Source organism: Salvelinus alpinus, chromosome 9, assembly GCF_045679555.1.
Source record: "Salvelinus alpinus chromosome 9, SLU_Salpinus.1, whole genome shotgun sequence".
NCBI lineage: Eukaryota > Metazoa > Chordata > Actinopteri > Salmoniformes > Salmonidae > Salvelinus > Salvelinus alpinus.
In genome coordinates, this window is record NC_092094.1 from 44,427,193 (window position 1) to 44,448,207 (window position 21,015).

The 21,015-nt window shown below is 42.8% G+C and overlaps 1 protein-coding gene across 2 annotated transcripts; it reads left to right on the forward strand.

Moving 5' to 3' along the window:
- The first annotated feature begins 5,234 nt into the window (after positions 1-5,234).
- Positions 5,235-14,482, forward strand: LOC139530172 (zinc finger protein 572-like). 2 transcript variants are annotated; one of them, XM_071326339.1, is made up of 3 exons: positions 5,235-6,203; positions 8,323-8,361; positions 8,528-14,482. In XM_071326339.1, exons 1-3 carry the CDS (start codon positions 6,032-6,034, stop codon positions 9,517-9,519), a joined length of 1,203 nt encoding a protein of 400 aa, XP_071182440.1. In that variant the 5' UTR covers positions 5,235-6,031; the 3' UTR covers positions 9,520-14,482. The 2 variants fall into 2 exon arrangements, with proteins under 2 accessions (XP_071182440.1, XP_071182441.1); XM_071326340.1 differs by lacking the exon at positions 8,323-8,361 and having other exon boundaries at positions 5,239-6,203.
- The last annotated feature ends 6,533 nt before the right edge of the window (positions 14,483-21,015 follow it).

A 21,015-nucleotide genomic window follows, 5' to 3' on the forward strand; every position in this document is an offset into this window, starting at 1 on the left:
CTGGTTGAATCAGTGGGCCTGTCTCTAATTTGGATAACGCTGACATCGTCTCCTGTACTGTATGTTAAGTAACCCTGTCCTCCAAGACTCACCTGTACTGTATGCCAAGTCACAGTAACCCTGTCCTCCAAGACTCACCTGTACTGTATGCCAAGTCACAGTAACCCTGTCCTCCTCCCCTGCGCTCCTCTCATAGACTCACCTGTACTGTATGCCAAGTCACAGTAACCCTGTCCTCCTCCACTGCGCTCCTCTCATAGACTCACCTGTACTGTAGGCCAAGTAACAGTAACCCTGTCCACCTCCCCTGCACTCCTCTCATAGACTCACCTGTACTGTATGCCAAGTCACAGTAACCCTGTCCACCTCCCCTGCACTCCTCTCATAGACTCACCTGTACTGTATGCCAAGTCACAGTAACCCTGTCCTCCTCCCCTGCGCTCCTCTCATAGACTCACCTGTACTGTAGGCCAAGTAACAGTAACCCTGTCCACCTCCCCTGCACTCCTCTCATAGACTCACCTGTACTGTATGCCAAGTCACAGTAACCCTGTCCTCCTCCACTGCGCTCCTCTCATAGACTCACCTGTACTGTAGGCCAAGTAACAGTAACCCTGTCCACCTCCCCTGCACTCCTCTCATAGACTCACCTGTACTGTATGCCAAGTCACAGTAACCCTGTCCTCCTCCCCTCCGCTCCTCTCATAGACTCACCTGTACTGTAGGCCAAGTAACAGTAACCCTGTCCACCTCCCCTGCACTCCTCTCATAGACTCACCTGTACTGTATGCCAAGTCACAGTAACCCTGTCCACCTCCCCTGCACTCCTCTCATAGACTCACCTGTACTGTATGCCAAGTCACAGTAACCCTGTCCTCCTCCCCTGCGCTCCTCTCATAGACTCACCTGTACTGTATGCCAAGTCACAGTAACCCTGTCCTCCTCCCCTGCGCTCCTCTCATAGACTCACCTGTACTGTATGCCAAGTCACAGTAACCCTGTCCTCCTCCCCTGCGCTCCTCTCATAGACTCACCTGTACTGTAGGCCAAGTAACAGTAACCCTGTCCACCTCCCCTGCACTCCTCTCATAGACTCACCTGTACTGTATGCCAAGTCACAGTAACCCTGTCCACCTCCCCTGCACTCCTCTCATAGACTCACCTGTACTGTATGCCAAGTCACAGTAACCCTGTCCTCCTCCCCTGCGCTCCTCTCATAGACTCACCTGTACTGTAGGCCAAGTAACAGTAACCCTGTCCACCTCCCCTGCACTCCTCTCATAGACTCACCTGTACTGTATGCCAAGTCACAGTAACCCTGTCCTCCTCCACTGCGCTCCTCTCATAGACTCACCTGTACTGTAGGCCAAGTAACAGTAACCCTGTCCACCTCCCCTGCACTCCTCTCATAGACTCACCTGTACTGTATGCCAAGTCACAGTAACCCTGTCCTCCTCCCCTCCGCTCCTCTCATAGACTCACCTGTACTGTAGGCCAAGTAACAGTAACCCTGTCCACCTCCCCTGCACTCCTCTCATAGACTCACCTGTACTGTATGCCAAGTCACAGTAACCCTGTCCACCTCCCCTGCACTCCTCTCATAGACTCACCTGTACTGTATGCCAAGTCACAGTAACCCTGTCCTCCTCTCATAGACTCACCTGTACTGTATGCCAAGTCACAGTAACCCTGTCCTCCTCCCCTGCGCTCCTCTCATAGACTCACCTGTACTGTATGCCAAGTCACAGTAACCCTGTCCTCCTCCCCTGCGCTCCTCTCATAGACTCACCTGTACTGTAGGCCAAGTAACAGTAAGCCAAGACTCACCTGTACTGTATGCCCTGTCCTCCTCTCCAAGACTGTTTGCCAAGTGTGTACAATGCAATCAACATTCACTCAAATATCAAGTGGCTAACTTGACATCTAAGATTAATAGCCACAACAATCAAACTTTGGAAATATTTTTGAATACAACATAATAACTAGAATAGAATAATAGAATGCCTTATCATTCAGGTGGTCTCTTCCGGGTGTGACAAGTGGCTCCAGCAGGGCCAAGGTCCTGGGAGCTACTATTGATAGAGAAGTAAAAGTAAAGTTGCTTAGTATATTTGACATTCATCTTGGTGAAAACATTCATTAACATATTCATGTTAAAGTGCAGTGTTAAAAAAAAATACATACAATATATACGGATTACAGTGCACTTACACATCCGTTTAAATTGGGCGATCAGGCGTTCCTGTAGCTCCACGTTCAGTTTTATGTAGTTTGCCACCTCTGCCTCCATTGTCTTACATCTGTCTGTGGCCTCATTCAATTCCTTGGTCAGCACCTTTTTATAAAATGGTTTACTGTCACTGAGTTGTATTTTTTGCACCACCTTGTCATCACTTGCGTCAGTGGTGGTCTCTGTCGGCCCCGTAATCATTGGCTTCTGCAGCACAGGACTCCTGAGCGGCCTGTAATCAAGAATTGCATGTCACACAGCATTCACTGGTTGTTCTTTATACTTCTTTAAAGTATACATTGAGTATACAAAACATTAGGAGAATCTTCCTAATATTGAGTTGCACCAGATTTTGTCCTCAGAATAGCCACAATTTGTCGGGGCATGGACTATACAAGGTGTCAAAACCTTTCCACAGGGATGCTGGCCCATGTTGACTTCAATGCTTCCCACAGTTGTGTGAAGTTGTATGGATGTCCTTTGGGTGGTGGACCATTCTTGATACACACAGGAAGTTGTTGAACGTGAAAAACCAAGCAGTGTTGCAGTTCTTGTCAATCTCAAACAAGTGCGCCTGGCATCTACTACCACACCCCGTTCAAAGGCACTTAAATATTTTGTCTTGCCCGTTCACCCTCAATGGCACACATACACAATCTATGTCTTAATTGTCTCAAGGCTTAAAAATCCTTCTTTAACCTGTCTCCTCCCCTTCATCTACACTGATTGAAGTGGATTTAACAAGTGACATCAATATGGAATCAAATAAAATGTATTTATATAGTCCTTCTAACATCAGCTGGGATCATATATTTCAGCTGGATTCACCTGGTCAGTCTGTGTCATGGAAAGAGCAGGTGTTCCTAATGTTTGTACACTCAGTGTAAATTCAGTATCAAGTAACGGAACCTGTGTGCATTCACCTAGAAGATGAGGAACACCTACAGTGCATACGAAAAGTATTCAGACCCCTTTTTCCAAATTCTGTTACGTTACAGCCTTATTCTGCAATAGATTAAATACATGTATTTCCGCATCAATCAACACACAATACCCTATAATGAGAAAGCGAAAACAGGGTTTTAGAAATTGTTGCAAATGTATAATAAAAAAAAAACTGAAATGCGTTATTTACATAAGTATTCAAACCCTTTGCTATGAGACTCGAAATGTAGCTCATTTGCTTGCTGTTTCCATTGATCATCCTTGAGGGTGGCAGGTAGCCTAGTGGTTAGAGTGTTGGGCCAGTAACCAAAAGGTTGCTAAATCAAATCCCCGAGCTGACAAGGTAAAAATCTGTTGTTCTGCCCTTGAACAAGGCCCACTGTTCCTAGGCCGTCATTGTAAATAAGAATTTGTTCTTAACTGACTTGCCTAGTTAAATAATATATATATATATATATTTTGCTACAACTTGATTGGAGCCCACCTGTGGTAAATTCAATTGATTGGACATGATTTGGAAAGGCACACACCTGTCTATATAAGGTCCCACAGTTGGCAGTGCATGTCGGAGCAAAAACCAAGCCATGAGGTTGAAGGAATTATCCGTAGCACTCTGAGACAGGATTGTATCGAGGCACAGATCTGGGGAAGGGTACCAAAACATTTCTTTGATCATCCTTGAGATGCTTCTTCAACTAGCAAAACATTTCTGCAGCATTGAAGGTCCCCAAGAACACAGTAGCCTCCATCATTCTTAAAAATAAAAAATATGGAACCACCAAGACTCTTCCTAGAGCTGGCTGCCCGGCCAAACTGAGCAATCGGGGATGAAGGGCCTTGGTCAGGGAGGTGACTAAGAACCCAATGGTCACTCTGACAGAGCTCCAGAGTTCCTCTGTGGAGATGGGAGAACCTTCCAGAAGGACAACCATCTATACAGCACTCCACCAATCAGGCCTTTATGGTAGAGTGGCAAGACAGAAGCCACTCATCAGTAAAAGGCACATGACAACCCGCTTGGAGTTTGCCAAAAGACACTTAAAGGAGTGGCAGACCCTGAGAAATAAGATTCTCTGGTCTGATGAAACCAAGATTGAACTCTTTGGCCTGAATGCAAAGCTTCACGTCTGGAGGAAACCTGGCACCATCCCTACGGTGAAGCATGGTGATAGCACCATCATGCTGTGGGGATGTTTTCAGCGGCAGGGACTGGGAGACTATTCAGGGTTGATGGAAAGTTTTACGGAGCAAAGTACAGAGCGATCCTTGATGAAAACCTGCTCCAGAGCGTTCAGGACCTCAGACTGGGGTGAAGGTTCACCTTCCAACAGGACAACAACCCTAAGCACACAGCCAAGACAAGCAGGACTGACTTCGGTACAAATCTCAATGTCCTTGAGAGGCGCAGCCAGAGCCTGGACTTGAACCCGATCGAACATCTCTGGAGAGACCTGAAAATAGCTGTGCAGCGTCGCTCCCCATCCAACCCGACAGAGCTCGAGAGGATCTGCAGAGAAGAATGGGAGAAACTCCCCAAATACAGGTGTGCCAAGCTTGTATAGTCATACCCAAGAAGACTCAAGGCTGTAATCACTGCCAAAGGGGCTTCAACAAAGTGCTGTGTAAAGGGTCTGAATGCTTATGTATATGTTATATATATATATATATTTTATACATTTGCAGACATTTCTAAAAACCTGTTTTTGCTTTGTCATTATGGGGTATTGAGTTTAGATTAATGAGGGGGGGGGGGGGGACTATTTAATCCATTTTAGAATAAGGCTGTAAAGTAACAAAATGTGGAAAAAGTCAAGGAGTCTGTATACTTTCCGAATGCACTGTATATGCCAAGTTTTTTGTGTTTTTTGTGGTTGTATGTCAATTAACTTTTTGACAATCAAGGCTTGAGATATTGGCCCCACACAAGGAAAACAGTAACATCTCTAGAAAAAAACAATTCATTAGTTATAACGAGGCTAAGAGCCTTAATTACTTCCCGTCAGCTCCTTCCTCTCTAAAAACAAAGGAAGTTCCTTAGGAGTGGAGTTCAGCACTTTGGGCACAGAGATCCTTTTGTCTTTTCAAAGGCGAGTTTCAATTTCCTGTCTGTTTTTTAGATATAGGGGAAACATGCAGTGTATAAATGTGTTACTGTGTGTAACTTAACAATCATTCACCATACAGTCTGACCAGATGGCCTTGAGAAATGTTAAACATTTTGTAGAATAGAATAACTAGAAAAGATAAAGTAAACACAAACAGCAACATTCACACGACAGATAATAATGCTTACAAGGTATACAAGATAAATGTAAGTCACACAAATATTTTTAAACCCGTACTGATGCCGGTACAAAACTGTTAGCGGCTCTTGGGTTTAATAGGTAAAGACCTGAGTCTACTGAGTTCAGTGGATGTGTTAACGTTAGATCGAAAATGTAATTACCCCTCTTAAGTGTGCTGTTCATTTATACAGTTAGCTAGCTAAAGTTAACAGTAGCTGATAAGTAATCTTGACAAGTGACTTGGACAATTAAATAGCAGGTTGTCAAAGAGTCTTATACATTTTTTGGGTTAAAATATTTGATTTAGCATATTTCTATGGTGGCCTTGAATCCGTCTTCATACTAATCGACATAAGCATACATGGCTAACGTTAGCTAGCTAGCGAAATAATCAAATAGCTAGCTAATTTAAATACAGGTTATTGATACGATTATACTATTACTTGGCGACTTTTACTTTGATTTTTTGTCGAAACTCCGTGATCCGGAAGTACTTTTTTAGTATTGCGGAATTTCAGACGATTAAAACAACACAGTTAGCAGCTAGCTACCCATCTTGTATTATCTAAACATGTCTAAAATACAGTTGTTGAGAGTTTTTCTCTACGATAGATTAACAGCTGCTGCTGAGGAGATATTCGAGGTCGTTGAAAAAACCATAGCAGAGAATCAGGAGGAAGTTGTCCGTCTACAGAGGCTACTCGACATTGTTCTTCAACCTGAGATAAAGCAAGACAGAGCAGGTTTGTTACTCATTACGTATGTCAAACTTACTCAAACTTCATTTTATGAAACACAAGGAGCAATGCCAATGATAGTTATTTTTGAGAGGAAGTGTACCTGTAGTAGGTAGGTCTAAATGTCATAATGCAGTGTTTCCCCTATATTAATTTAGCAGTGGTGGCCCACCCCTGCTAAATTGTTGCCCCTGCTGCAAAAAAAAGATTTGATATATACACATACAGTTTATTTTGTACAACCATCTAGTAACAGGTAAACCAGCTTTTTTTTGTTTTTAGCTGATAGGAGTGGAACCCGTTGTGGTCGTCTGCTGCACACCACTGTGGTACTGCATCATTATTTGCCTGTTTGTGGCCCGCCTGTTAGCTTGCATGATTCTTGCTATTCTCCTTCGACCTCTCCCATTAATGAACCGTTTTCACCAATAGGACTGCCGTTGACTGGATGTTTTTTTGTTTGTCGCTCCATTCTCGGTTGTCGTGGGCGAAAAGCCCAGGAGGGTGGCCTTTCTGAGACCATAGATCCCATTTTGCCCATTCTAACCTTCAATCGAACAGTAACTGAACGCCTCGATGTCTGTCTGCCTGCTTTATATAGCAAGCCACGGCCATGTGACTCACTGTCTGTAGAAGCGATCAATTTTGGTGAACGGGGTGGAAGTCTACAGGAACAGCTAGCTTGTCATTGCACTAAAGCTAGCAGCAATGCACCCTTCCACCCTACCCATCATATCCAATTTTATTTGTCATATGCGCCGATTACAACAGGTGTAGGAGGTGTAAACTTTACTGTGAAATGCTTACTTACGAGCCCTTTCCCAACAAAAGTAAGAATAATTAGCATAAAAGGAAAAAGTAACACAATAAAATAACAATAATGAGATTATGTACAGGGGAACGAGGTAGTTGAGTTAATATGTACATGTAGGTCGGATAAAAGTGAGTCGGCAATCAGGATAGATAATTAACAGAGTAGCAGCAGCGTATGTGAAAGTGTATCTACACCACCGTTCAAAAGTTTGGGGTCACTTAGAAATGTCCTTGTTTTTGAAAGAAAATGTTAAAAAATTGTCCATTTAAAATAACATCAAATTGATCAGAAATACAGTGTAGACATTGTTAATGTTGTAAATGACTATTTTAGCTGGAAACGGCTGATATAAAAATTTAAAAAAAGGAATATCTACATAGGCGTACAGAGGCCTGTTATCAGCAACCATCACTCCTGTGTTCCAATGCCAGCGCAAACAGGCTCTAGCCAAAATAGAAAGAGGAGTGGGAGGCCCCGGTGCACAACTGAGCAAGAGGACAAGTGCATGAGGTGTCTAGTTTGAGGAACAGATGCCTCACAAGTCTTCAACTGGCAGCTTCATTAAATAGTACGCACAAAACACCAGTCTCAACGTCAACAGTGAAGAGGCGACTCCGGGATGCTGGCCTTCTAGGCAGAGTTTCTCTGTCCAGTGTCTGTTCTTTTGCCCATCTTAATCTTTTATTTTTGTTGGCCAGATTTTTCTTTGCAACTCTTCCTAGAAGGCCAGCATCCCGGAATAGCCTCCACTGTTGACGTTGAGACTGGTGTTTTGCACACCAGGGCCTCCCACTCCTCTTTCTATTCTGGTTAGAGCCAGTTTGTGCTGTTCTGTGAATGGAGCAGTACACTGCGTTGTACCAGAACTTCAGTTACTTGGAAATTTCTCGCATGGAATAGCCGACATTTCTCAGAACAAGAATAGACTGACGAGTTTCAGAAGAAAGTTCTTTGTTTCTGGCGATTTTGAGCCTGATGCTCCAGATACTCAACGAGTGTAAAGAAGGCCAGTTTTATTGCTTCTTTAATCAGGACAACCATTTTCAGCTGTGCTAACACAATTTCAAAAGGGTTTTCTAATGATCAATTAGCCTTTTAAAATGCAAAACTTGGATTAGCTAACACAACGTGCCATTGGAACACAGGAGTGATGGTTGCTGATAATGGGCCTCTGTACGCCTATGTAGATATTCCATAAAAAATCAGCCGTTATCAGCTACAATAGGCATTTACAATATTAACAATGTCTACACTGTATTTCTGATCAATTTTATGTTATTTTAATGGACAAAAAATGTGCTTTTCTTTCAGAAACAAGGACATTTCTAAGTGACCCCAAACTTTTGAACGGTAGTGTATGTGTGAGTGTGTGTGCCGTCAATATCCATGTGTGTGTGGGCAGAGTCCAGTGAGTGTGCATAGAGCCAGTGCAAGAGAGTCACTTGCTGAAAAAAATCCTAGGATAAACCTTGGAATAATGTCAGCACTGATTTTCATTCTTTCTCCTTCCCCCCAGACCTCCAGCAGCTCTGTCTCTCTGTCTCTGAAGTGGAGATTCCCCCAGAGCAGCAGCATTGTGAGCAGGAGTGGAGCCCCAGTCTGAGGCATGAGGACCCAGAGTCCACACAGATCAAAGAGGAACATGGGGCCAGTCAGGAGGAAGAACAGCTTCAAGGGCTTGAGGCTCATACTAAAGACTCCATATTCACTTCTGCTTATGATGAGGACCCAACTCAACCCTCGCATCCCTATCAAGCCCAAAAGGAAGGGAACGGAGAGAGAGACACTCTACCCAGCACTACAACTGAACAGATCAAAACAGAACCGGATGGAGAGGACTACGGAGAATCAGAACCAACCAGTGTCTTTCAGCCCCTCTCTGCAGTAAATCCAGACTGTTCTGCAGCTCCGAGTGAAAACAGTGAAAGTGACAGTGGGATGGAAACTGGCGGACCTCCGTCAGGTTTCAAGTCAGTCAAATCAAAGGGAACAAAGATGGTAAAAGAACAAAGCTCCCTTATCAACACTAAGGATAACAAATCCACACCGTTGTTCCATCTGAAATCACCTAGGCAAGGTCACGCTACTCCTGGTTGTTGTAAGGTGTGTGGCAAGTATTTTCATTACATGGGCTTATTATTTAAACATGTTCAAACTCATACAAACGATAAAGAAACACTTTGTGGAGTGTGTGGAAAGCATATGGCGTCAACAGAAAGTATGAAAGATCATCTCCAGACTCACATTGCAGCTAGGTATTGTTGTCGTGTTTGTAGTAAATGGTTCACCTTAAACAGCAATCTGATAGTGCACATGAGAAGCCACACAGGGGAAAAAACGTGTCACTGCCCTGTTTGTGGCAAAGGATTCAGCACCAGCGGCGATCTGAAGAAACACATCCGGATTCACACAGGGGAGAAGCCGTTTCGCTGCCCTGATTGTGGCAAAGCGTTCAATCAGAGTGGAAATCTGAAATATCATAGAAAGTCCCACACAGGGGAGAAATAATATCGTTGCAGTTGTTGACAGGTGTTTCAGGATTGACACAAATCTTAAAAGTACACAAGGACTCACGGGAGAGACAAGTAAGATGCAATGATTGATGATATGCTCAAGTGGGCCGATTCATACTTCTGGAAATGATATTTTCTTCATTCCGGGATTGTATGTTTTAATCAGTTTCCCACTCTACATTTACAAGTGCATTTATTCAGTACATTGGCCATGTTGCACCCATGGCTGCGCCCCTGCCCAGTCATGTGAAATCTGTAGATTGGGGCGTAATGAATTTATTTCAATTGACTGATTTCCTTATATGAACTGTAACTCAGCAAAATCTTTGAAATTGTTGCATGTTGCATTTATATATATATACACTGCTCAAAAAAATAAAGGGAACACTTAAACAACACAATGTAACTCCAAGTCAATCACACTTCTGTGAAATCAAACTGTCCACTTAGGAAGCAACACTGATTGACAATAAATTTCACATGCTGTTGTGCAAATGGAATAGACAACAGGTGGAAATTATAGGCAATTAGCAAGACACCCCAATAAAGGAGTGGTTCTGCAGGTGGTGACCACAGACCACTTCTCAGTTCCTATGCTTCCTGGCTGATGTTTTGCGGATGCTTTAGTCCAGGTCTGGGAGGAGATCCCTCAGGAGACCATCTGCCACCTCATCAGGAGCATGCCCAGTTGTTGTAGGGAGGTCATACAGGCACGTGGAGGCCACACACACTACTGAGCCTCATTTTGACTTGTTTTAAGGACATTACATCAAAGTTAGATCAGCCTGTAGTGTGGTTTTCCACTTTAATTTTGAGTGTGACTCCAAATCCAGACCTCCATGGGTTGATAAATTTGATTTCCATTGATAATTTTTGTGTGGTTTTGTTGTCAGCACATTCAACTATGTAAAGAAAAAAGTATTTAATAAGAATATTTCATTCATTCAGATCTAGGATGTGTTATTTTAGTGTTCCCTTTATTTTTTTGAGCAGTGTATATATATATATTTTTTTTTTCAGTATATCTGCATACATGTATAATTCTTAAATGCTCATGTGTGACATGTAGTATTAAAATGTTTATTACAAATGTGTCCCTTACATGTTAACAGTATGTGTTAACATATATGTTACGGGATCACTATTTCAGTGATCCTTGTAGTCATGGTAATAAAACCTTAGAACAAACTACACTAAACACTCAACTTAATCCTATTCATTTCATTTCTTCTTTTTTTTAATCATTTCTCAATTTAGCCATTTTACTGTTTTAAACTTTCCCACGTGTCCCTTTTGTTGCATCCAGGAAGTGTTTCATGACAGCATCTGTAGAGGGAAAGCAACAAATATAAAATAAAGAGCACATAGAACAGTTAGGGGTTGTGTTTGGGGTCATTAAATGATCCAATTCAGTTTAATAAAAAGATCCTTGAACATTAATGCCCTATTTGCAATGATTGATTTGTAAATTAAAGGATAGTTAACTTTTTTACGCCTTAGTCAGTCGGATGGTTCCTTACCCTGAAAGTAATCCATGGGCCAGTAGAAACTGTAATCCATTACTTAGAGTTGTTTAAATAACCACTGGTAACTTGAGGGGATTTGGCCACAAACTTTGAACTTTGTCCCCATTACCCCCATATTTTTTGTTTGTTAGCAATCTGACTATAAGGTGTAAAACAACAAACTATCCCTTTAACATCCTTCAATTTATATAATTGAAATTGACTACAACCATGTTATGGTGTATTCATTTTTAATGTGATACTGCAAGATTTTGAGATTTAGGTCGTTTTTGTACTTACCCAGAGTCAGATGAACTCATAAAAAAATGTATGCCTCTGCGTGCAGTTTGGAGATGATTAAAGTTAGCATATCATTAGCTTAGCAAAATTGCTGGTAGTCTCCTGGTTAGTAGCTAGCAGATTACAACGTTGTGTCTCAATGGCGCTGCCCATGCGCTCACAGATGCCTTGAGACCGATACACTATATATACAAAATTTATATGGACACCTGTTTAAATGAGTGGATTTGGCTATTTCAGCCACACTTGTTGCTGACAGGTGTATAAAATTGAGCATACAGCCATGCATAGACAAACATTGGCAGTAGAATGGCCTTACTGAAGAGCTCAGTGACTTTCAACGTGGCCCTGTCATAGGATGCCACCTTTTCCAACAAATCAGTTTGTCAAATTTCTGCCCTGCTAGAGCTGCTCTGGTCAACCGTAAGTGCTGTTATTGTGAATTGGAAACGTCTATGAGCAACAGCGGCTCAGCCGTGAAGTGGTAGGCCACACAAGTTCACAGAACGAGACCGCCGGGTGCTGAAGCGTGTAAAAGTGTCCTCGGTTGTAACACTCACTTCCGAGTTCAAAACTGCCTCTGGAAGCAACTTCAGCAAAATAACTGTTTGTCGGGAGCTTCATGAAATGGGTTTCCATGGCCGAGCAGCCGCACACAAGCCTAAGATCATCATGCACAATGCCAAGCGTCGGCTGGACATTGGACTCTGGAGCAGTGGAAACGCGTTCTCTGAAGTGATGAATCATGCTTCACCATCTGGCAGTCCGACAGACAATGACATTCTGATGATTCTGTGATTTCAACTTTGTGGCAACAGTTTGGGGAAGGCCCTTTCCTGTTTCAGCATGATAATGCCCCCGTGCACAAAGCGAGGTCCATACAGAAATGGTTTGTCGAGATCGGTGTGGAAGAACTTGACTGGCCTGCACAGAGCCTTATCTCAACTCCATCGAACACCTTTGGGATGAATTGGAACGCCGACTGCGGCCAGGCCTAATCGCCCAACATCAGTGCCCGACCTCACTAATGCTCTTGTGGCTGAATGGAAGCCCCACAAAAATGTTCCAACATCTAGTGGAAAGCCTTCCCAGAAGAGTTGAGGCTGTTATAGCAGCAAAGGGGGGACCAATTCCATATTAATGCATTTGATTTTGGAATGAGATGTTTGACGTGCAGGTGTCCACATACTTTTGGTCATGTACTTTATCTCAGACACCACCTGTTATCCTTGTACGAGCATTCTGAGTTGGAGACATCCAAAAAAGTGACATTTCTATTGAGCCTGAGAAAGCTACTCCCTCACCCCCAAGGCCCCTCCTAGCCATGATCGCAACAAAACAGAGCTGCTCATCCTCCTGGGATGGCCACTCCAAGACCTCTCCATCACGGTTGACAACTCCGCCATCCAGACATTCTTTGGGACAGTAATGTTTGAGCCTGGGTGAATTTCAATCTACAAAACATAAATAATTTACTCAGATGCTGTAAAAGTCTAGACAGTACTGTAAGTACAGTAACAACACATCCTCTGTATTTAAAATGGTTATATTTGGTTATAAATGGTTATAAAATGGTTGTATTTAAAATGGTTATATGCTAATAGCGTTTCAATCGGTGACGTCACTCGCTCTGAGACCTTGAAGTAGTTGTTCCCCTTGCTCTGCGAGGGCCGCGGCTTTTGTGGAGCGATGGGTAACGATGCTTCAAGGGTGGCTGTTGTCGATGTGTGCAGAAGGTCCCTGGTTCGAGGCGAGGAGGGGGATGGAAGCTATACTGTTACACACATAGGGCCTCCCGAGTGGCGCAGCGGAATAAGGCACTGCTAGAGGCGTCACTACAGACCCAGGTTCGAGCCTGGGCTGTATCACACCGGTCGTGATCAGGAGTCCCATTTTTTTTTATTGAACCTTTATTTAACTAGGCAAGTCAGTTAAGAACAAATTCTTATTTAGAATGACGGCCTAGGAACAGTGGGTTAACTGCCTTGTTCAGTTGTAGAACGACAGATTTTTACCTTGTCAGCTCGGGGATTCAATCTAGCAACCTTTCGGTTCCTGGCCCAACGCTCTAACCACAATTGGCCCAGTGTCCTCCGGGTTAAGGGAGGGTTTGGCCGGGGGAGCTTTACTTGGCTCATCGCGCTCTAGCGACTGCTTCTGGCGGCCCATGCACCTGCGGGCTGACTTCGGTCATCAGTTGAATGGTGTTTCCTCCAACACATTGGTGCAGTTGGCCTCCGGGTTAAGGGAGGGTTTGGCCGGGGGAAGCAGGCGGGTGTTAAGTAGCGCGGTTAGGCTGTTTTAACTTTTAAATAGGTAAATGAGCCATAAACCAGCTAACAGTAAGCCAGCTAACAGTAAGCCAGCTAAGCTAATAGCTACCCTATAGGCTTGACAGGCTAGCTTTAGCACAGTTAGCTTAACATATTAACTAGACATACAACTCTGTAATACATAACACTTGGGTGGGGAGATGTCAGTCCCGGCCTAGACCATGTAAACGGAGTAGAAAATAAACCACAATATTACCTCAGAGGAGCTATAAATCAATAATTTCAAACCAGAATAATATCTGCCGCAATTTTTTCTTATGTTATTCTGTGGGCTAACCTTGTATAGCCGCAAACCCAGTCATCTCTATATCAAGATCGCTAACAGTTTTCACTCAATCAATTTACACATTTCAACTTTACAATTTCAACATAAAAGGTAAGTATCACTCAGATAACCATTTCGACTCTAATATTTTATATAGATTATGTCCTTGTCTACACCACATACCTGTTTATGAGAACAAAGAAAAAATAGACAGGAGAAGAAACGGTTTTAGTTGTTGTCACTGGCGTCTTCTTCGAGTGTTGTTGAGGGGTGGGGAGATGCCTGTGCCCCCTGCTGTGGGCAACAGGCATAAGGAATTCCCAATGGAAAACCTTGGAGAACTCAAGGATTTCAACCATATACAGTCATTGATTACAACAACCAGTGGCGACACGTCATTCATACATACATACATCACCTGTTTTGAGCCCAACATTTTTAGGGGGGTTTGCCTGTTTTCATTTTATTTTGGCATTAATACGTGTCACATATCATTTTGCAAACAATGTAAAAATAATATATATCATTGAGTTAATAAAGCTGCATACAAACATGGTCTCTTTTTTTTTTTCTTGAGTAAGGCAGCTTCAAAATGCATGTGTTTCAGCCTAGCTCAGATGCGCTGTGATTGGCTCAGTGTTCTGTCACTCACGGGGACACTACGTCACCACAAAGTCTAAGAGGAGACCTCGATAATTCTAGCCCTTTGGGTGCTGCCATAGAGTTACATTAGAAGTGCTCATCCAAGAAGGCTTAAGGTCATTGTCCACAGATAAAATTACATCAAATCACGTTATATGTACAGTAGCTTTGATTGGACTGATCATGTCAACATCATACTTTCAAAATCTTAGCTAGCAGTCCTCATCATGAATCAAGTCGACAATCTACTGGCAAATCATTTTAATCCTTGTCATATGAAAATAAATAATGAAGACAAATTATAGATAAAACGCGTAGGTGCTCATCATCCATTGGAAATAAACATTACACAACAAGTTGGAAATCGCAAATTGAATGAGTGGTTTGGAAGGAATCAGTGACAGTGGCTGTGTGGTCCCAAATCTGGGATTAAGGGGCTCTTTTCCAAGTTTAAAATGATAAACATTCAACATTGGCAATGCTGTCAATGAAGCATGATTTGTGCCGCACTCAAAACAACTGTTAACTCGGAATTGCAAAAACTTGACTTCGGTGAGTTCAAGACAACTGGGAAGTCGGGAATAAACGAGCCCCGACTGGGAAATACGTTTTGAACTTTCATCCAACTCAGAATTTAAAATCCGGCCTCCAGTTGTTTTGAAAGCACCATAAATCCAGAGAATGCCAGACTTTGATGACAACATTTGCCCACGAAGGACCGCTGCGCCACCTTCCTGTTCAAGTGAACACAGCACAACAAGTTGAGTCCAAAAATGTATTGTATGCTGCTGCATAAATTATGTAATATGCCAGGGAGATATGTATACTGTAGCTAAGAAAGTAATACTAAGTGTATGTTGTGTAGCAAGATGTTAGTAGCCCATGTGCCTCACCCTAATAATTTGGTCTATTTACCACTCTTAATTTCACCAACTGTTCTGACTTGGTGGTGCACATGTAGCCTATAAGCTGTTTTAGAGAAATATTATCATATACTTTAAGAGCTTTCATTGTCTGCTTATATGCCCCCTTTATTTATCTTACAGTTCTGACTTGGTGTACAGGGAGAACACTGTAAGAAAGGTCCATGTTCGGAATTCTGTCGCTGTACATTTTGCTAACCAAATAGTTATATTGACTAACATTACATCCGTCCTAGCTCGCTCATTAATGTCTTTATCAAAATTATGGATCGTCTCTTATCCGCTTGTCATCCCCTTATGCCATAGTTTGTACATCTCAATTGTCATTAGAAACCACATTTGTTTAAGCAAGTCAGCCATATCATCTATGTTTTTTTAAAGGCAGTAAATGAGGTTGAATTAATTGTTTCGCTGCCAGACAAGGCTCCGCTGATAGCCAGGTGTAGCAGTGGTAAGATGTTGGGACTGCTGTTGGGACAGCTTTATGTAGGCCCTAACAGTTTGTGGGCACCGTTTGTCACCGTTATAGTGCAATTAATGTATTGTTTAGTGTTGTGTAGTGGCTTTGCTGTTTTTTTTTTTTTTGCCCCACATCAAATCAAATCAAATGTATTTATATAGCCCTTCGTACATCAGCTGATATCTCAAAGTGCTGTACAGAAACCCAGCCTCAAACCCCAAACAGCAAGCAATGCAGGTGTAGAAGCACGGTGTCTAGAAAAAACTCCCTAGAAAGGCCAAAAGCTAGGAAGAAACCTAGAGAGGAACCAGGCTATGAGGGGTGGCCAGTCCTCTTCTGGCTGTGCCGGGTGGAGATTATAACAGAACATGGCCAAGATGCACTGCTAAAGCTAACTCTCTCTCCTCTGCTCTCCTCCTTCTAGACCTATCGGCTGCCTTTGATACTGTGAACCATCAGATCCTCCTCTCCACCCTCTCCGAGTTGGGCATCTCCGGCGCGGCCCACGCTTGGATTGCGTCCTACCTGACAGGTCGCTCCTACCAGGTGGTGTGGCGAGAATCTGTCTCCGCACCACGTGCTCTCACCACTGGTGTCCCCCAGGGCTCTGTTCTAGGCCCTCTCCTATTCTCGCTATACACCAAGTCACTTGGCTCTGTCATGTCCTCACATGGTCTCTCCTATCATTGCTATGCAGACGACACACAATTAATCTTCTCCTTTCCCCCTTCTGATAACCAGGTGGTGAATCGCATCTCTGCATGTCTGGCAGACATATCAGTGTGGATGATGGATCACCACCTCAAGCTGAACCTCGGCAAGACGGAGCTGCTCTTCCTCCCGGGGAAGGACTGCCCGTTCCATGATCTCGCCATCACGGTTGACAACTCCATTGTGTCCTCCTCCCAGAGTGCTAAGAACCTTGGCGTGATCCTGGACAACACCCTGTCGTTCTCAACTAACATCAAGGCGGTGACCCGTTCCTGTAGGTTCATGCTCTACAACATTCGCAGAGTACGACCCTGCCTCACACAGGAAGCGGCGCAGGTCCTAATCCAGGCACTTGTCATCTCCCGTCTGGATTACTGCAACTCGCTGTTGGCTGGGCTCCCTGCCTGTGCCATTAAACCCCTACAACTCATCCAGAACGCCGCAGCCCGTCTGGTGTTCAACCTTCCCAAGTTCTCTCACGTCACCCCGCTCCTCCGCTCTCTCCACTGGCTTCCAGTTGAAGCTCGCATCCGCTACAAGACCATGGTGCTTGCCTACGGAGCTGTGAGGGGAACGGCACCTCCGTACCTTCAGGCTCTGATCAGGCCCTACACCCAAACAAGGGCACTGCGTTCATCCACCTCTGGCCTGCTCGCCTCCCTACCTCTGAGGAAGTACAGTTCCCGCTCAGCCCAGTCAAAACTGTTCGCTGCTCTGGCACCCCAATGGTGGAACAAACTCCCTCACGACGCCAGGTCAGCGGAGTCAATCACCACCTTCCGGAGACACCTGAAACCCCACCTCTTTAAGGAATAGGATAAAGTAATCCTTCTAACCCCCCCCCTTAAAACTTCTTGAGAATACAGGGGGTGCTATTTTCCCATTAGCATAATTTGCTCTACAGATTAAACTGCCTCTTATTCAATTATTGCTCTTACTATATGCATATAAATAATACCATTGGAAAGAAAACAATCTCTAGTTTCTAAAACCGTTTCAATTTTGTCTCTGAGTGATACAGAAGTCATTTGACAGCACTTTCCATGACCAAGAAGAAAAAAGCAAGATGTGTATGCCAGCTTCAACGCTCTGCCTATATATGGTCGTGCCCCCTATGACCCGAAACACACCTCATTGGCCTTCCTCTGGGTGTCAAGAGGACGTCAGAGGAAAAATATCTTGTTTATCTGGGACTGACGTGAAATGAGAGCTATTTCTTTGGCGTGACCGACAACTTCCGGTTTTCTGATTCGCACGAGTTGGAGCTGCGATTGTGTACTGTTTTGCTGGCGTTATGGATGAAAACTATCTCCGTGTCGAATTTTGTTTGATACATGTGACCAGATCATCGTAATGTATGTTTTTTCAATATAGTTTAATCAGATTATTTGAATTTTTTCGGGAGTTTTGTGGTGTTCCGTTGTCTGAATTTATTTACGTTTGAGATCCGTGCCACTCGACCGGTACCTGTGCTAAATGGAGTGGGCAAGGAACAATTCTGAACGGAACCAACGACTCATCTTGACAAAGGACACTTTGATCAACATTCTGATGAAAGATCAGCCATAGTAAGACCCAATTTACGATGTTATATCATATCTGTTGTGCATGTGAACTGGCCGTGGGCGCCTAGCCGAATCTGCCTGGTATAGCTATGCTAATTTAGCGCTACATTTTGTTTTCGTTATAAAACATTTCATAAATCTGAAATATTGTTTGGATTCACCAGATGTTGGGCTTTCAATATCTGTACGCTGTGTATTTTTCTGAAATGTTTTAAGATGAGTAATTCGTTATATGACGTTGGTCTCTGTAATTGTTCTGGCTGGGTCAGCACTATTTCAGATTGCAGCTGCAATGTAGAACTGTGATTTATACCTGAAAAATGCAAATTTTTCAAAAAAAAAACTATGCTATACCATAAATATGTTATCAGACTGTCATCTTATGAAGTTGTTTCTTGGTTAGTGGCTATATATATTTTTATTTAGTCGAATTAGTGATAGCTACTGACGCAGGAAAAAGCTTTTGGGAGTAAAAATATCGTGTCCTTTGCTAACGTGGTTAGCTAATAGATTTACATATTGTGTCTTCCCTGTAAAACATTTTAAAAATCTGAAATGGTGGCTTTATTCACAAGACCTGTATCTTTCATCTGGTGTCTTAGACTTGTGATTTAATGATATTTAGATGCTACAAGTTACTTGTGACGCTATGCTAGCTATGCTACTCAGTGGGGTGGGGGGTGCTACCGGATCAGGGTTGGTGACTCGTGAGAAGTTAAAAGAGTTAGATGCACTATTGTAAAGTGGTTGTTCCACTGGATATCATAAGGTGAATGCACCAATTTGTAAGTCTCTCTGGATAAGAGCGTCTGCTAAATGACTTAAATGTAAATGTAAATGTTCAAATGTTCATAAATGACCAGCATGGTCAAATAATAATAATCACAGTAGTTGTCGAGGGTGCAGCAAGTGAGCACCTCAGGAGTAAATGTCAGTTGGCTTTTCATAGCCGATCATTAAGAGTATCTCTACCGCTCCTGTGGTCTCTAGAGAGTTGAAAACAACAGGTCTGGGACAGGTAGCACATCCAGTGAACAGGTCAGGGTTCCATAGCCGCAGGCAGAACAGTTGAAACTGGAGCAGCAGCACGGCCAGGTGGACTGGGGACAAGATTTACAGTCTAAAATCGCCACTGACAACAACAATATCTAAGCCATGTTTTAAAAAAACAAGGTGATTCTACAACCTTATGGGCAACCACAACCATAGTCTACGAAAATAAACACTCATACTTAGATAGGTTTCTGTTGGTTTTCAAAGATGTGTACATCACAAATGATAAACCTACAATAGTCTACGCATTCTCAATCTAATCTCAAAATAAGATGGCAAGTATCATCTACAGTAGAAACAGGAAACAGCAAAGTAGTCATAAGGTTGCCTAACTAAATGCAGTTAGAAAATAATTCACCACTAAGTGTGAAATTGATGTATTGTTTTTAAACATATGCCATGTAAAGAAAATGCATTGAACTAAAACAAACTAATATTCTCAGTACATCCATACTATTATTGTTTGTATGGGGTTGTGAGATTTATATATAGTAGGTTATTGAAATATATAATTCTATATTTTTAAATGTATGTCACGTTTAAATATTGGTTTTAAATAAATGAACATATATTTTAAAATATATGTCATGTTCTTTGATATATAAGTCCATATATGGCCATGTATTACTTTTCTGTGTGGGTTTTCTTAATGAGAGATGACCAGCTGCTGCTGGGGAGATATTATCTGCAGTAAATCCAGACTGTTCTGCTGCTCAGAGTGAAAACAATGAAAGTGAGAATGGTATGGAGGACCCGTGTCAGGTTTTAAACCAGTCAAATCAAAGAGAATAAATATGGTATAAGGGCAAAGATCTCGTATCAATACTAAGGGATAACATCCACACAGTTGTCCCTCCTGAAATCACCCAGTCAAGTCATGCAAATCCCTGTTGTTGTAAGGTGTGTGGCACGTATTTTCATCACACGGGCTCATTGATGAAACATGTGCAAACCCGGATAATTAACAGACTCCAAACTCACAATGCAGATAGCTTTTGTTGTCATGTTTATGGTAAATGGTTCAGCAAGAAGGGCAAACTGATGCACATGAGAAGCCACATAGGGGAAACATATTTTACCTGCCCTTAAATCAGAATGGAGATCTGAAAATAGACATGAGGACCCACACAGGGGAGAAGTCATGTCGTTTGTGGCAAAACGTTCATTCGGAGTTTACATTTACAAATGCATATGAGGACTCACACAGGGGAGAAATCATTTAACCCTCGTCATTGTGCCAAGGATTCAACCAGAATGGAATTCTAAAAACACACATGAGCATTCACACAGGGGAGAAATCATATATCTGTCATTTTTTGTGGCAAAACATTTGATCAGAGTGGAACTCTGAGCTATCACAGAATGATCCACACAGGGAGAGGTAATATAATTACAGTCGTTGTGGAAAAAGTTGCAGCTCCAGCAACGATCTAAAAATGTGCATACAAATTCACACAGAGGATAATCTAGTCTGTTACTGTCCTAATTGTGGCACAGGCTTCAATCCGATTGAACATCGAAAGATACACATGAGGAAACAATATCATTGAGGCAGCTCTATTGGGCTGGCCTGGGTTGAACCGTCACGCCATCGGGCGAAATCGGGGAGGGAGGAGCGCCCATCTCAAATGAAACATTAATCTGCGCTGCTCGGTCATTTATGTCAACAAGTCAGCATGGTGCATCTTCCAGAAACATACATCTATTTTCCATAAACATATGTTTACATTTTCA